General features: G+C 38.3%; 1 protein-coding gene across 1 annotated transcript in view; it reads left to right on the top strand.

The window, feature by feature from the left end:
• LOC132123065 (mastermind-like protein 2) overlaps positions 1-16,163 on the top strand; it is a 106,884-nt gene extending 90,721 nt beyond the window's left edge. Inside the window, exons 5-6 of the mRNA XM_059533589.1 lie at positions 14,642-14,750; positions 15,317-16,163. Coding sequence (XP_059389572.1) covers positions 14,642-14,750; positions 15,317-16,143 — 936 coding nt within the window. The 3' untranslated portion in view covers positions 16,144-16,163. The remainder of the gene's footprint in view (positions 1-14,641; positions 14,751-15,316) is intronic.

Here is a 16,163-nt window from a genome sequence, read left to right as displayed (position 1 = left end):
ACCCGGGTCGGGCACCTAGTAACATTGCCGGGTTCAATCCCGGGACGAGCTCTGTGTGAACAAAAGCCAGATCTAATGCCGTGTCAAATTGATGACGCACGTTATCGTGCGACTCTTTTAGCGCCTGCCCTGATGTCACGTGTCGTTGCGGGATCTGTAATTGCTGGAATCGCAGTGTGAAAGGGGCTTTATTAAGCTTTTCCTCAATATTGGACTGTAGAACTATGCAGTTGTTGCCTTTAATTTCCAATGGTTACAATTAATTTTTCATTTAAGACCAGTTCTATGTAGTTTCAACCCAATTCAAAAACAAAAGCTAAATGCTGATGTCTGTACCATCTATGTTTGTATTGAATGTAAGCTACTAACTGTGCAGTTACTGCCGTTAATTTCAGATGGTTACAGTTATTGTTTTCAATACCCAAAATACAGTTTTGGCCAATTAAATACCAAATAAACATCTTGTTTATGCATACTTTCCTTCTTTCTTGTTTGTTGCTTAAAGATAAAAAAAAATCGGAAATCGGTATCGGAATCGGCCAGTTTGCTTATAAAAAAATCGATATCGGCCATGAAAAATCACGATCGGGGCATCCCTAAAAAATATCATAATTTGTGCTCTGAAGATGAATGATGGTCTTAGGGGATTGAAACGACATGAGGGTGAGAAATTAATGACATGTTTATTTTTGGGTGATCTAGCCATTTAAACACACCTGAACCACCTAATTAAGGTTCTTGGGAATTTTAAAACAAAAAAGTATTACTAGAAGTTCCAGGCAGGTGAGTTAGAGCTAAACTCCACAGAACACTGGCTTTCCTAGAGCAGATCTGGACACCCCTGCCTTACATCAAAATGAATGGTTTTTGGCAGGCAAATGCATTCATAATCTGTCAGTTTAAAGTAATACCACATATTTTGTATTTATTGTATTAATAAACCTAATCTTATTATATCTGTCTTTTTTGTCAATTTCCAGTGGCCAGTGAGAGAATAATGTTTTAATACAAGGTTGTGTTGAGTGCAGTTGTTCTTACCTGCGTAGTGGGCACCAAGAGGGTTTCAGTATTTGTCCAAGCACTCTTCTTCAGTATGCAAGCATCTTCATAAGTTCTGTAGTGCGGATCCAGTTTGGCAAAGATTGTTGATTCTAATGGGCCTATGGTAATTCTGTATGTCTCAAATTCTGCACAAATCTGTAAACACATGAAGTGCAATGTGTTACAAAAAAAAAAGTTTAACAGCAAAAACCAATTCAATTATCAAAATATTAAGTGATTTATTTGTGTGAGTGATGAATAGTGTCATGTTTACCATTCCAAAAGGGTGAACCTGATTACATATCTGGAGCATTTGTACAATGTGAACAGCTCAGAGTAGTGTCCGGTTTAAAGTCATTGTATGACCACACCGCCATGTTCATAAACAAAGCTTCAAATACTTTCACTGTGCTGAGCCAGGGGTCTCCAAACTCGGTCGAAATTTCATGTTTAGACATTTATTGATTATTTAGCTTTTGCAATTAGTTAAATAATATTCATATTCTAACAAATAAAGGGAATTACCTCCGCTTTTGAAAGTCATTATGTATTACAAGTACACAATTAATTTATACAATTAAATATATTTGGTACACAAAAGGAGATAAGGGAGAAACTCATATTTGCCATTTGATTAGTTATATGAGAAAGTAGCTGAATGACAAATCATTCTGCCTCTTAACATCTCTTATTGTAAGCCATATGTATAATAAAAGTAAAGGTACGTGATAGGACATTTCATTTTTGGATAAACATTTTATTAATAAATACAATCTCTCTTAAAATACCTTATTGGGATATAATAATCAAAACAGTTTCGGTTGATCTAGCGCAGAACTAAAACTTTAATGAAATATTTCCCCCAATTATAAAATGATTTTATCATTAGCTAGCTCCACACTGGAGAGCTGTTTTATAACAGGAAATCAAATTATAATTCTAGCGACACTGACTCTGTATTTTCATGTTTAATATTGAAAAGCTATCTGTTGCATAAAGGACTGTTATATAAATAAACGTGACTGGACTTTTCTTTACTGGAGTGCTTGGAGAACCTCAGAGTTCGTGCAAACATGCACATCGCTGTAATCAAATGTGTTCTTAAGAGCTGCTCTCCTCTGCACGGTCATCAAATGCGTTGGAAATCGTCACTTCCGTTTTTTTTTGAATGACGGAATTAAACCCTTTACGTTTGTTTAACGATTGATAATTAAGTAAAATTGAAAATGAAACAGTTTAAGTTGATTAAGCACAATGCAATTGTGTTTTGGCGAAAAACTAAATATATTTGTGTAGTTTTAACAAAACATATCTGTGTAAATCGAACAGTGCCACAAATCCATTTTTTTGAGTGTAGAGCTCATTATATTGAAGTACAAATCCAAACACCAGAAACGTTATGCATTTTATGAATAATGAAATGTTATGAAAAGTTTGCATTTTATTTATTCACATGCAGTATGGTTGTTGGTATTTAGCAGTTTACATTACATTTATTCATTCATTTAGCAGACGCTTTTATCCAAAGCGACTTACAGATGAAGACAGTGGAAGCAATCAAAAACAACAAAAAGAGCAATGATATATAAGTGCTATAACAAGTCTCAGTTAGGTTAACACAATACACGTAGCATGGGATTTTAAATAATATAATAAATAAAAAGAAAACAGATAGAATAAAAAATAAAAATAAAAAAGAATAGAGCAAGCTAGTTAGAGGTCTTTGCACATACACACACACATACATATACAATTGCATAATGAATGAAAAGAAAATAGAATATAAAAAGATTAGAAAGGTAGTTAGATTTTTTTAAGAATAGAATTAGAATAGTGAGTGTTAAAGTTAGAGGGTCAAATAAAGATGGAAGAGATGTGTTTTAAGCCGATTTTTGAAGATGGCTAAGGACTCAGCTGCTCAGATTGAGTTGGGGAGTTCATTCCACCAGAAGGGAACATTTAACTTAAAAGTCCGTAAAAGTGACTTTGTGCTTCTTTGGGATGGCACAATCAAGCGACGTTCACTTGCAGAACGCAAGCTTCTAGAGGGCACATAAATCTGAAGTAACAAATTTAGGTAAATGGGTGCAGAGCCAGTGGTAGTTTTGTAGGCAAAAATCAATGCCTTGAATTTTATGCGAGCAGCTATTGGAAGCCAATAAAGCAGTTAAAACCTATTTTTAAACTTGAATTTAAATACTATTAAACTAACTTTAAATTCTCAAGGAGTTTATAAGTAAAAAAGGATAAAATGCCACAGGGCATGTTAAATAGTCTAAATGAACTTGTGTTAATAATATAATTAGAACTAACAATATTATTCAATTTTTTTAAATGAACAATTCCTGTATAAAATGGGCCAGCATCCATTATATCAAACATTTTTAAATTGTCCACAGCTGAGCATCGCGGGAGGCTGATCAAGTAATTTTCAGATGCAATGGGAAAAAAAAAAAACCTGGATAGCCTATATTAGGCCCAGGCTCTGCTCTGAAATATAAAATGTTAACGGATTAATCGCCATTTTCATTTGCTGCATGTCTTCTTTATTTTTTTTATTTTTTAAACACACTAAAAATAAATTAAGTTTGTCAGAGGAAAAAATATATAAGTCGTCTATAGTTGCATTTTAATGGATTCATCACCTATTCTCTGTTTGCTGCATGTTTTATTTATTTATTTATTTTAACACGCTAAAAAATAAATCAGAGTTTGTGAGAGGAAAAAATATAAGTCAGATATAAGTAGGGATGTGTACCGAAACCCGGTTTTAAACTGGCCCCGGGGGCTAAATTATGAAAGGCCGTATCAGTAAGATCTGACGCTATCGGTTCTGCTTTCGGTACTGGAACAAGGAAAAAAAAAATGTACTATGGATTTTTGCTTAATAATGTTATCGTGCACATCTTATCTCACCAAACATATCTAATGTGCGATTATATTAAGACGTTTGTCTGTGAGATCTGCGAGAACTCTCATGCGCGCCGCGGAGGCTGTCTGTCAGTCACACAAACACACACCACAATGAGCGCGGCACACGCACACGCATTAACTGTACGTAAACTCCTGCTTAATAATAAAGAGTGACGATGGCGAAGAGATTTGCTTAATGTTATCGTGCACATTTTATCTCACCAAACATTTCTAATGTGCGATCATATTAAGACGTTCGTCTGTGAGATCTGCGATTTATAAAAATAATAAAACCTACATTTCCCTCAAGACTAGTCATGTTTTTGTGGTTGTTTTAATTTAAACGTGTCTGCTTCTATTTTAGCCAATTTATTTTCAATAAACTAAAACAAAAATAATAATAAAAAGAGGAAAACAAATACAGCTTGTTATCAGACTGTAAAAAATACGATGAAAAAGTCATGACAGCACATTTTTAAGGTTGGCTACTTTAACTTATAGAAATAATTTAAGCAATTTAATGCGTTTTTATACTAGTTTAAATCAGAATTATTAATACTATTAAACTGAATTTAAAATATCGTGGAATTTTAAGTTTAAACGGGTGAAAATGCCACAGTGAATATTAAATATAGCCTATATAACAGAAGACCTTGATTGCATGTTACCATGAAACTAACAGAATAATTAGATTTTTTTTAAATTAACAAATTAATGTATAAAATGGAACAGCAACCTTTATATCAAACACTTTTACGTCGTCCACAATTGAGCAATGCGAGAGGAAGGTATTGCGCAAAAGCGCACAAGTGAATGTGAAGAGAATTTTTAGGGGGTAGGAGGATTTTTTAATTCTTAAATTTTCATATGCAATGAAAAAAATGGGATAAACACGAAATAAATAAGTAAATAAAATAAGTTGATATACAGTATATCCACTTAGCTTACCTGTTGGGTTTACCTCTCTCATTCCGGACACATCCAAATGTTTCCATATTCGTGATGTTGCGTATTTGCAGCTAAACTATTATTTATTAGGTAAAATACACTGAAAAAAACAATAAGTAAATTTACTTAATTTTTATTTGGCAAGTTTTTGCACAAGCATTTTTCAAGTAAATTTAACACATTTGGAAATTAAGTAAATCTACTTAACTAAGTTAAGTAAAAAAAAAAAAACGAATAAGTACATTTTATTGAGTAAATTTTAATTAAATAATATTAAATTAATGCATTTAGCAGACACTTTTATCCAAAGTGTCTTACAGTGCATTCAGGCTAACAATTTTCACCTATCATGTGTTCCCGTGGAATCGAACCCCCCAAACTTGCACTTGCTAATGCAATGTTCTACCACTGAGCTACAGGAACTATTCAAGATCTTGTGAAAAATAAGTGAAAATTTCACTTAGTTACTTTTTTATTTTGGAAAAGTAATTTGGAAAAGTTTTTACACTAATAAAAAACCCGAAACAAAGATTCTAGAAATTTCTAAATGTAAAATATTTTTTTTCAAAACAGTTTTATCAAATGAGGGTAAATAAGTCTCTCACTTCTGGCCTTTTAACCAGTTTACAGCAAAGACAGCATGAAGGACTGGATGCACATGATAAATATTCTGCAATTAAGAAAACAGACAAAAGAAATTGCACTGTAAAACCCAACAAGTAACTTAACTCAAACCGTTTGAGTAAACCGATTGCCTTGATTTAAACCATGTAAATTTTAAAACTTTGCAATTAAGTAATTAAGTGATTAACTAAGTGCTGATTGTGAATTAGTGATGAACAACTGCTGTTAACAAACAGAATCACTGAAAAAAAGATAAACACAAGAACTACTTCAGACACAGCCTTAGATGAAATCAACTGAAATAAAATACATGAAATCTCTCAAGATCTGATTAAACAACCCCACAAACAGCATCACCAGCTCCACTTATTAATAACCAGACTGACTTTATTTCTGTCAGACGTTTACAGAAGCCCTTTCTCATGTTGCTTGCTGCTCTTCTCACCATCAAATGACCAGCAGGATGGCATGCAAGTGTTTAAATCCACTTGATTTTCTTTGGTCTGTACTTTTCACAATCAAAAGGCAGCGTGTGTATAAACACACTTCTTTTTTATTGTTTACTCCATGTAGTTCTGAGAGCTAAGGTGCTTATTCAGATTTTTTTCAGATACATCAAGGTGTGCAAAGTGTGCAAAGGTCTCTCTCACACTCTCTCTCTCTCTCTCTCTCTCTCTCTCTCTCTCACACACACACACACACACACACACAATATAATGTTTTATCCTTGTCCGTAATTATCGTATTATATTGTATTATGTTGGATGTGCCCTTATTCTCCCGCGATCATTAAAATAACCCTTTATATATCTTCTTCCTCATCGCCTTCTGTAACAAATGAAATCTTCATAATCTCGGGAAGAAGGAGGCGGGAACCGGCGGACAATCAAAATAATAACTAATTACAAAATAAACATAAAACAGCCCCTCACGGATGACTGACGTGCACAAATAAAAACCAAACACAACTAAAGCCCAGGCCTGGTCCTCTCTCATCCGTCACTGTCGTCGCTCCAGTTTTATATCCCTCCATCTCCTCCGTGGGACTCGAGACCGGTGGGTCGAGCAGGTGTCGCTCATTTCTCAATCACTCCACCGGCCTCGCTTCTGTTCCCACGTCTCTCGGCCCCGTCCCACTCGTCATACCTTCATTAACACACCAGCATCTGTAACAGAATCACGGTCCTAAAAGTGTATTTAGTGGCGTTTTTCTTTCTTTTCTGTATTGTTTTTCCCCTCTCCTGGAATGGCCTTACCAGCAGTCCATCTCCTGTGCCTGGAGCAACTGGACCGTTCACTGGAAGACCACACTAGGGACTTTCTCGATCTGGCATGCCTTACCCACTTCCCCAACCGTTCGCTCTGTAACTTTTATTACACCGGCCTGAGCGAGCGGTGTAAGGCACGCCAGCCAGCAAACGGTCCCAGAGAGGATTTTGCCGCTTTCGTGGAGTGGGTGCACGAAGATAAAGCCAGTGCCCACCTTACCCGCAGAGCCCCAGCCTATCATTGTCTGGGAACAAGGACTCGAGCGTGCAACTGACCAGGTGTGTGAGCCGGCAAGACTGTGTGTCGTGGGATTACTGGTGGAGATCGAGGGCATGGAGAAAGCCCTGCCCACACTCCTGCGACTGAGGGTGAGCTGCACCTGTTCTGTGAATTATATGGAGGAATTAATGGACCTTAAAGACTGGTTTATGGAGGTATCCTGAATCCCCTGTGTCTCCGCTGGTTCCGCCCAGCCCTGAATCTCCTGTTTCTCCGCTGGTTCCGCCCAGCCCTGAATCTCCTGTTTCTCCGCTGGTTTCGCCCAGCCCTGAATTTCCTGTTTCTCCACTGGTTTCGCCCAGCCCTGAATTTCCTGTTTCTCTGCTGGTTCCGACCAGCCCTAAATATCCTGTGTCTCCGCTAGGGATGCACCGAATATTCGGCCACCGAAAATTTTCGGCGAAAATTTCATTTTCGGTTTTCGGCCGATAGACTTTTATCACCGAAACAACACGGCCGAAATGTTGTGAAGATGACGCAAACAGAAACCGCGACCTGCACGTGCACCTGCATAGCGCAGACCACGAGCTCCCCACGACATTCACTTCACACCAGTGAGAACATTCTCTCTCTTCTTATTCCTTTATTCGCAGCACTAAAGCATCTCCTAACAAAGTGAAAACAAAGAAAAGTAGGACACTTCTCACTGAGATCTTTTCGGATCCTCTGCACTTCATCGCGAATGTGCTTGATCCGCGTTATAAAGACCATTACTTGGATGCGGAAATAAGGCAGCGCACACGAGAAATGATCCAGGCCGCGCTGGATGCGGAGAACCCGCGTGGAGACGGACAAGCGCCAAGCGCAGGAGACTGAGATCAGAGCGCAAAAAAAAAGACCCGTCTCTGCACCAGATGAGGGGCATGCACCCTCGTTGTCTGATGTGTTCAGTGGAATTCTACAAGAAAGTGCCTCAAATAATAATAATACGTTGGCTATTTTGTTCTTAGGCTACTATATATGTGACATTATATATATATATATATATATATATACACACACACACAAACACACACACATACATACATAATATCAGATTGTAGCCATTTTTCTGCTAGATTTTCTGCTAGATTTCTGCTTTAATATGATAAAAATGTTTATTTATGCCCTGGCCCTATTTAAATACACTCTCTCAAATATTTCTCAAATGTCAGGCAGATGACAAGATCAACTGCTCAACAGCTAGATGGTTATGTGTCTGAAGTCCCCATCCCCAGAAGTGATAACAGTCTTGCCTACTGGAGAAGTAATGCACTTTCTAGTCCTACAGAGAAAAATTTCAAATGCACTTCACCTAAATGCACTTTGTTTTTATGAGAGAACAGTTAATTTTAAAACCTTTCTGCAGGCCAGTAGGCCTGTACATTATTATTTAATATACACATGAGTGGGATACATTTTTAGTTTGAATTTTATTTTAATACTGTGCATTGTTGCAATGTGCTTAATACATATTTGCATAATTTGTAATTATGTATTTTTATGTTTTTTTTTAAATAATTTATGTAATTGTAATTATATTTGAAACTTTAATATTAATTTATGCAATTGCAATGTCTTAATTTTAGTAAAGTTAGTACACCGTCATAGCAATAAATGCAATGGTACTATTAATTGGCATAATTTCTTTCGGTGTTTCGGTTTCAGTTTTCGGCCTTGGTTTTCTCTTTTTCGGTTTTCGGTTTCGGCCAAGAATTTTCATTTCGGTGCATCCCTGGTCTCCGCTGGTTCCGTCCAGCCCTGATCCTCCTGTATTCCCTCCCAGCCTCCCACTCCCACCTCCTCCTAGACCAGTCAGTTCCTCTGCTCCATTTCAGCTGGTTCAGTCCAGTCTTGAATTTCCTGTTTCTCCGCTGGTTACGTCCAGCCCTGAATCTCCTGTTTCTCAACTGGTTCCACCCAGCCCTGAATCCCCTGTTTCTCCGCTGGTGCTGTCCAGCCTCGATTCTCCTATGTTTCCTCCCGGCCTCCCTCTCTCATCTCCTCCTAGACCAGCCAGTTCCTCGACCTCATCTCCACTGGTGCCAGTCAGTCCCGCAGCTCACCCTCAGTCAACGCCATTTGGGCGCGATGGTTCCCTACGGGACTTCCAGTCTCCAGCTCTATGGAATTACATTTGGTTCAATAATAATGAACGAAACTTTATAAAACTGAACGTAACTTTTCAGAAACTATCAAAAATATGCCATTACAAATTTAACAGGCTCTTCAAATATGCTTCATTCTTTGTTAATGTTTTTCAAAGATTCATTTATGCTAATCGTGGATTCTGAATTCATTGCCACAGATTTCGCTTACATTTCCCAGTTTTTCATTTGGTGTTTTGACACAAACCTCTCGTGGGGGCGGGGTTAACGGTGATGTACTCTGATTGGATAGTGAGCTTTTGATGGACAGGTGCTCTCTGACCGGGAATTATAGACGCCACTCAGTGGCCCCCATATTGGAAAGCACTCACGCTGATTTGTATTACTAAATATGTAAATAATATTTGACCTTTAATCGTCTCAGTCTGTAAAGATGAGGTCTTGTCCTTCAAGGCAGCTTGAAGTAAGCTTGTGTTACTGAATGACAATAATAACCCGCAACAAACTGTAGCACATTGTTACATGAAAAACTTGTATCGATGTTACTTCAGTAACACAAGCTTTACAGACTGAGACGATCGAAGGTCAAATATTATTTACATATTTAGTAATACAAGGCACGACGCATTGCATACAAATCAACGCGAGAGCTTTTTTTATTTTTTTATTAATGCAGAGAACAAAAACATAAACATACATCACATAATATCAACCACACACACAAAAAAAGAATAAAATAGAACTTTCTATTATTTTGTTATTTATTTATTTTTTTTAAAGAAAAGAGGGCCAAAATCTAAACAAAATTACACAAGGAGATCAAAGGCAGAGCAAATCTAACAGTACTTATAGCTTTCTTATGAGTAGATACTGAAATTACATTCAAATAGTTTTCCATTTCTTTTAGGAAAACAGAGAAGACAGGTTTACAGTTGGATAATTTGCATTTGTGAATGTGAAATTTGTTTAGGAAAATTGTTTGATTAATAACAAAACTGTTATTTTCGTTTGTGGGGTCAGAGTCATAATACCCAAATATAATGTTTTTCATATGTACTGAGAAGCCTGGCAAAATCTTACACTTGACAAACACCTATATCATCACAAAGTTTCTAAGTGTAGTGACATGACCAAAATAAGTGTACAGTTTCTTCACAACTCGAACAAAAAGAGCATGTAAGATCAATGTCAGATTTAAATCTTTGTATAAACTTCTTTTACAGGGTAGAACCTGTGTATGAGCTTAAAATAAATGTCTTTCACTTTGCCTGTGAAAAAATTTTTTTTGCGGTAGAGACCAGATTTAATCACCCCGAGATAGTGGTGGAAATTATAAGTCTTTCAAGTGATTCGTTCATTTTCAGTTTGTTCACCAAAATGATTCGTTCAGAATCGTTCACTGATTCGTTCAGTGATCATTTCTTCGTATTACACAAAATATGCCAGCAGGTGGCAAAAAAGAGTTTATTATGTGTTATGTCTTAAGTCAACGAACGTATTATCTTGTTACAAAAACTGATCTGGCTTTATTAAAATGTGTGCATAATCGCATTCAATACATAAAGTCTAATTAAGTTGTTCAGATGAACAAAGCACGAGGTTTTCTTGCCTAATTAGCATTTCAATTGTTTGTTCAGACAGATTGGTTTGTATATTATTTATTCACATTCATAAATCGGGGATTAAACGTGGAGTTCTGTATGCTAAATATGAAAACAGTTCACAGATACCTGGTTCACTGAGCTGCGCATGCGCTGCTTATAGCGCCGCGCTGCTGTGGAGGGAGGAACTTCAGTGAACGAGAAATATGAGTCAGTGGATTGCGTGAATGAGAACGATTCGTTCACCTAAAAGATTTGTTTAAAAAGAACGATTCGTTCATGAACGACACATCACTACCGCGAGAGCTTTCAAATATGCACGCCACTGGGTGGCGTCTCGTCTGCACTTCCCTGTCAGAGAGTACCTTCCCATCAAAAGCTCACTATCCACTCATAGTAGATCACTGTAAAGCCCGCCCCCACAAAAGGTTTGTGTCAAAACACCAAATGAAAAACTGCGAAACGTAAGCGAAATCTGTGGCAATGAATTAAGAATCCACGATTAGCAAAAACAAATCTTTGAAAAACATTAACAAAGAATGAAGCATATTTGAAGAGCCTGTTGAATTTGTGCGACTGAGTAAATTTTTTTTCATTTTCATTGTGATTTTCTTCTTTTGTAATGGCATATTTTTGATAGTTTCTGAAAAAGTTAGGTTAAATTTTATAAAGATTCGTTCATTATTATTGAAACAAATATAATTCCATACAGCTCCGCCTTGGTGTGTGGATTCCCTGTCTCCGCCTCCAGCCTCCGAGCCCTGGACTCCACCTCGGTCCTTTGACCCAGTGGCTCCGCCTTTGCACCCTGCTCCTGTCATCCCACCAGCTCCACATGGCTCCCTTGTACCTCCGGCCCCACCTTGGTCAGTCGTCAACCATCCGCCGCCTTGGGACTCCACTCCTATGGCTGCGCCTCATCAACCCATCCCTCCGGCTCTGTCAGGGTCCTCCTTCCCTCTGGCTCCACCTCTATCCTCAGTTGCTCTGACTCCGCAGTGGGCTTCCGGAGCCCCGCCTATGCCTCCGCCTCGGTCACCGGTGCCTCCAGCGCTACCTTAGACCTCCGGACCCTCTGTGTCACCCTGGCTCTGCGGCTGGTCTGCTCCGTCTTGGGCTCCTCACCCGCCGGCACGTCTCCGTCAGTCGGCCCCCTGGCATTGTCGGCTCCTCCTCCACCATGGCTCCTCTCGCTGTCGGCTCCACCGTGGATAGTCATCCTGGCTGGTCTCTGGCGCACCATCTGGCTCTTCCTGCTCCGGGCTCCTCCCTGGGTCCTCCCTCCTTCCACCCCACACGGGTTCCAAGCTCCTTGCTCCCTCTTTGCCTGCCCCTTGCCTACCCCACGCTCTCCTCCTGAGCCCCCACCCTCCCTCCGCTTGATGGTCTCTTTCGGTGCGAGGGCCCACTGTTCCCGGGAGGGGGCGAACTGTTACGTGCATGGACTTTCTGTTCCTTTTGAGTTTCCTTATTTCATCATGTTCTATCTCCTGTTTGGTTGATTTGATTATTCCCCACCTTTCTCCATTCCCCTGATTACTTCCCTTGTACTTAAATACCCTGTCTGTTTAGTTCCTCCTTGTCCGTGATTATCATATCGTATTGTATTGTTATGTTGGATGTGCCCTTATTCACCCTCGATCATTGAAAGAACCCTTTTATATATCTTCTTACTCATGCACCTTCATTAACACACCAGCAGCTGTAACAATATACAATTCAAAAACTAAGCTTTTTTTTGTTACAAGCCAATCTAAAGGGTAAATGGTCCCACCTAGTGATCAACTGTAAAAAATAACAAATTGTACCTCTTCCCAAGAGGGAAAACCACCAACAATCAAGAATCTCACACACACTATAATTTGCTGTTATACTCCATATAACTCCATATACAAGCCAGAAACGAAGTTTTTTTTTGCACAGGCCTATCTAAAGGGTTAATGGTCCCACCTAGTGATCAACCATAAAAATTACAAATTTTACCTCTTCCCAACAGGGAAAACCACCAACAATCCAGAATGTATGATTATATGGTGTCATGACTTTGCAATCAAAAAAATTCATTATAATGGAAGTCAATGGGGCAAAAACAGCCACAAACAACAAATGAGGGAGAAAAAATTAAAATCTAATGCTGCACAAAAACTAACAATGCATCAAAGCCAATGGTGTTACTAATCTTTGACATGCCCAAGACTGTGATAAAAGGTAAAAAAAATATCCTGTCCACAATCACTTTTTATATTGAAAATAATTCATTTTGTGTTTTTTTTTTTCAAATCAGTGACATAATTTATTAACTTGGTAATTAAATAGTTAAAATCTTTATTTATTTATTTTTAAACATTTGGTAGTTTTGATCAGGACTGAGGTTTATTAATAGATTTGTGCAAAAACAAAAATAGAAAAAAAATATTTATCTCATACATTTATACAGCAGTTTAAATGTATTGGATATTTTCATCCACGGACATGACGATAGGGTAGTGAATTTGCCCGCAGTGTACTGTTGAGTTTTTGAAAAATTTCAAAAATATGTGTCTAAATAAGATTTGTCACCTAAAACCATTCCATTTGCTCAAACACAGAGAAAGTTGTGGCAAAAAGTAAGACTCAACTTTACCCCCTAGTGAACGAAAACGTCCCCAACAATGCATAAGTGTTAACACTCGGTATATAGTTTTTTTCCTCAAGGCGTGTTTAACACATTTCATACACAGTCCTTCTACCCCCATACAATGTACATATTTTACTTGCAGGTTATATTTAAAACAGGAATATTGTGAAATATTATTACAAGTTAAAATGTTTGTCTTCTATTTTGATATACATTATTCCTATGATGGTAAAGCTAAATTTTGAGAAGCCATTACATGATCCTGCAGAAATAATTCAATTTTGCTGATTTGGAAATCAAGTACCGTATTTTTTGGACTATAAGTCGCACCTAAGTATAAGTCGCATCAGTCCAAAAATACGTCATGATGAGGAAAAAAAACATATATAAGTCACACTGGACTATAAGTCGCATTTATTTAGAACCAAGAACCAAGAGAAAACATTACGTCTATAGCCGCGAGAGGGCGCTCTATGTTTTCAGTGTAGACTACAGGAACACTGAGCAGCATAGAGCGCCCTCTCGTGGCTGTAGACGTTAATGTTTTCTCTTGGTTCATTTCCCTCAGTTCATGTCAAATTCATTTTGATAAATAAGTCGCACCTGACTATAAGTCGCAGGACCAGCCAACCTATGAAAAAAAGTGCGACTTATAGTCCGGAAAATACGGTAATATTTATTTTTCGGTTGTCATTATTATTATCAATGTTGAAAACAGTTTTTGTTGCTCAATATTTTTGTGGAAATCATGATACATTTTTCAAATTTAAAAGAACAGCTTTTATTTGAAATATAAATCTTTACCTTTACCTTTTTTTTTTTACCTTTGATTGACCACTAGACCTGTGCAATTAATGAAATGCGATTGTCGTGTATCTCCTCATTAAAGCCGGTTATGTTAATAGTAGTAAATCTCCATCACCTGCTTTCAGATGGAGCAGCATTTACTACACAGAGCCGTACTGTTCTGACAATTAAGCAATCGTGTTCATTATCGCAGATTGAATCGCCTGCGATAAGAAACATGATATTGCATAGCTTGTCAGTGATCTACCGCTCTGTGTATTAAATGCCACTCCATCTGAAAGCAGGTGATGGAGATTTACTACTTATCACTGAAGTGACTTTACTGACGAGATGTGCATGACAATTAAATGTGATTATTTGCACAGCCCTAGTGATCACTGATTATTTGGTCAGTTGTAATCTATGGAACTTTTATTCTTAAACTACTAAATGTACTTTTGCTGTAAATGTTTTAGGAGCAACTGAGCACACAGGATCAGTTCAGTCTTCATCTAACACGACCTCCACCAGACTACAAACACCCATGCAATGGAGTTGGTGCTCAACAGCCAAGCCTATACTCAGGTGTGGATTGTATTTTCAGTGTCAAATAATATGGGAATTAAATATCTAGTTCAGTCATGAAACTCTAGATAGAGCAGACTAATAGGACCTTCACATGTAATCTGTTAGCAATCACATCATTTACTACACATACTTATTGGCCCTTGCTGATTCTGCAGCCAATTTGATTGCTTGCTCAACATTAAAATAGGCTGTTCTAGTGTTCACCATAAGCTCTTCCTGCAGCATGCTATCAGAATTCCTGTAAAACCCTCCACCTCTTAGAGCAACTCCATACTTGCTTAGCAACCCTAGCATGCATAGGAGATCTAGTTTGCTAAAACCAAATACATTACTGTTGCCATATCCATTAGCATGCTAAAACTATTCAAAGAGTTGTCATGATTGAACTACATTTAATTAAGTAAATGAATTATACTCACACTGATGATGTGGTACGATTAATTTAACTCAGGTTTGGAATAAGCAACTACACCAAACCTTGACTCAGATATTAGTCATTTGCAATATGTCATTGCTAAGTAAATCAATATTTTATGTCACATAATTTTATGCATATGCAACAGGCAATGGGTCAGACCAAAGTGGCATCCAACACTTGTCATGCCACCTACCCAATGGACAAAGTTCCAAGATGGTGCCTACCTCAGGAGAGAGAAGGTTTCCACTTGGACAAGCCCCTAATTCAGGACCCACAGGCTCTCAAGCTTCCACAAACCAGCTCCGACAGCAACCCAGCAGCTTGATCCGAATGGGGCTACAGCAAAACAAGCCTCAGTTCCATGGGACAAACAACCAGAGTGCCACTTTTCAATCAAGCACTCAGCATGTGAAGACGAGCATCCGTCAGGATTCCCTGCTCAGGCAAAGATTGGGTGACATGAGCACCAATACCAGCAAGATGGACACTGCTTTAAACTGGACAAACAGCGGAAAACAGAGTGGAGCTCTGTCAGGACTAGATGTCAAAAGTCTGTCCAATACAGTGATGCCCCAAAGTGATATTCATTTTCCTCCAAGGTCTATTTGCCCACCTAACCAGGTGGCGCCTCATTCTAACCTGTTATCCATAAACCCTGCAATCAGAAGCTCTGCTCCTAGAGCCAGTCAGCCTAGGATACCCCCTCTACCTGGGGTGACTTGCATGACCCAGTCGTCCCCAGAACAGCAAGGTTGCCCGACAACATTTGGAGAGCTGAGCCAAAGCCCAGCAACTTATCAGAACAACCGGGCAGGTCGGTTGACCTTTGACTTCTTACCAGAGGACGATAACACGGTACCAGGGATAAATGCTGACTCTGATTTCATTGACTCCCTGCTTAAATCAGGTTCAGGCAATGATGACTGGATGAAAGACATCAACCTGGAGGAAATTCTAGGTGGACATTCATAAAACTTCAAGTTCAAAAATGA

This window comes from Carassius carassius, chromosome 41 (genome assembly GCF_963082965.1).
Source record: "Carassius carassius chromosome 41, fCarCar2.1, whole genome shotgun sequence".
NCBI lineage: Eukaryota > Metazoa > Chordata > Actinopteri > Cypriniformes > Cyprinidae > Carassius > Carassius carassius.
Note: the sequence above shows the minus strand (reverse complement) of the source record. Positions and strands in the feature narration are given on the sequence as shown.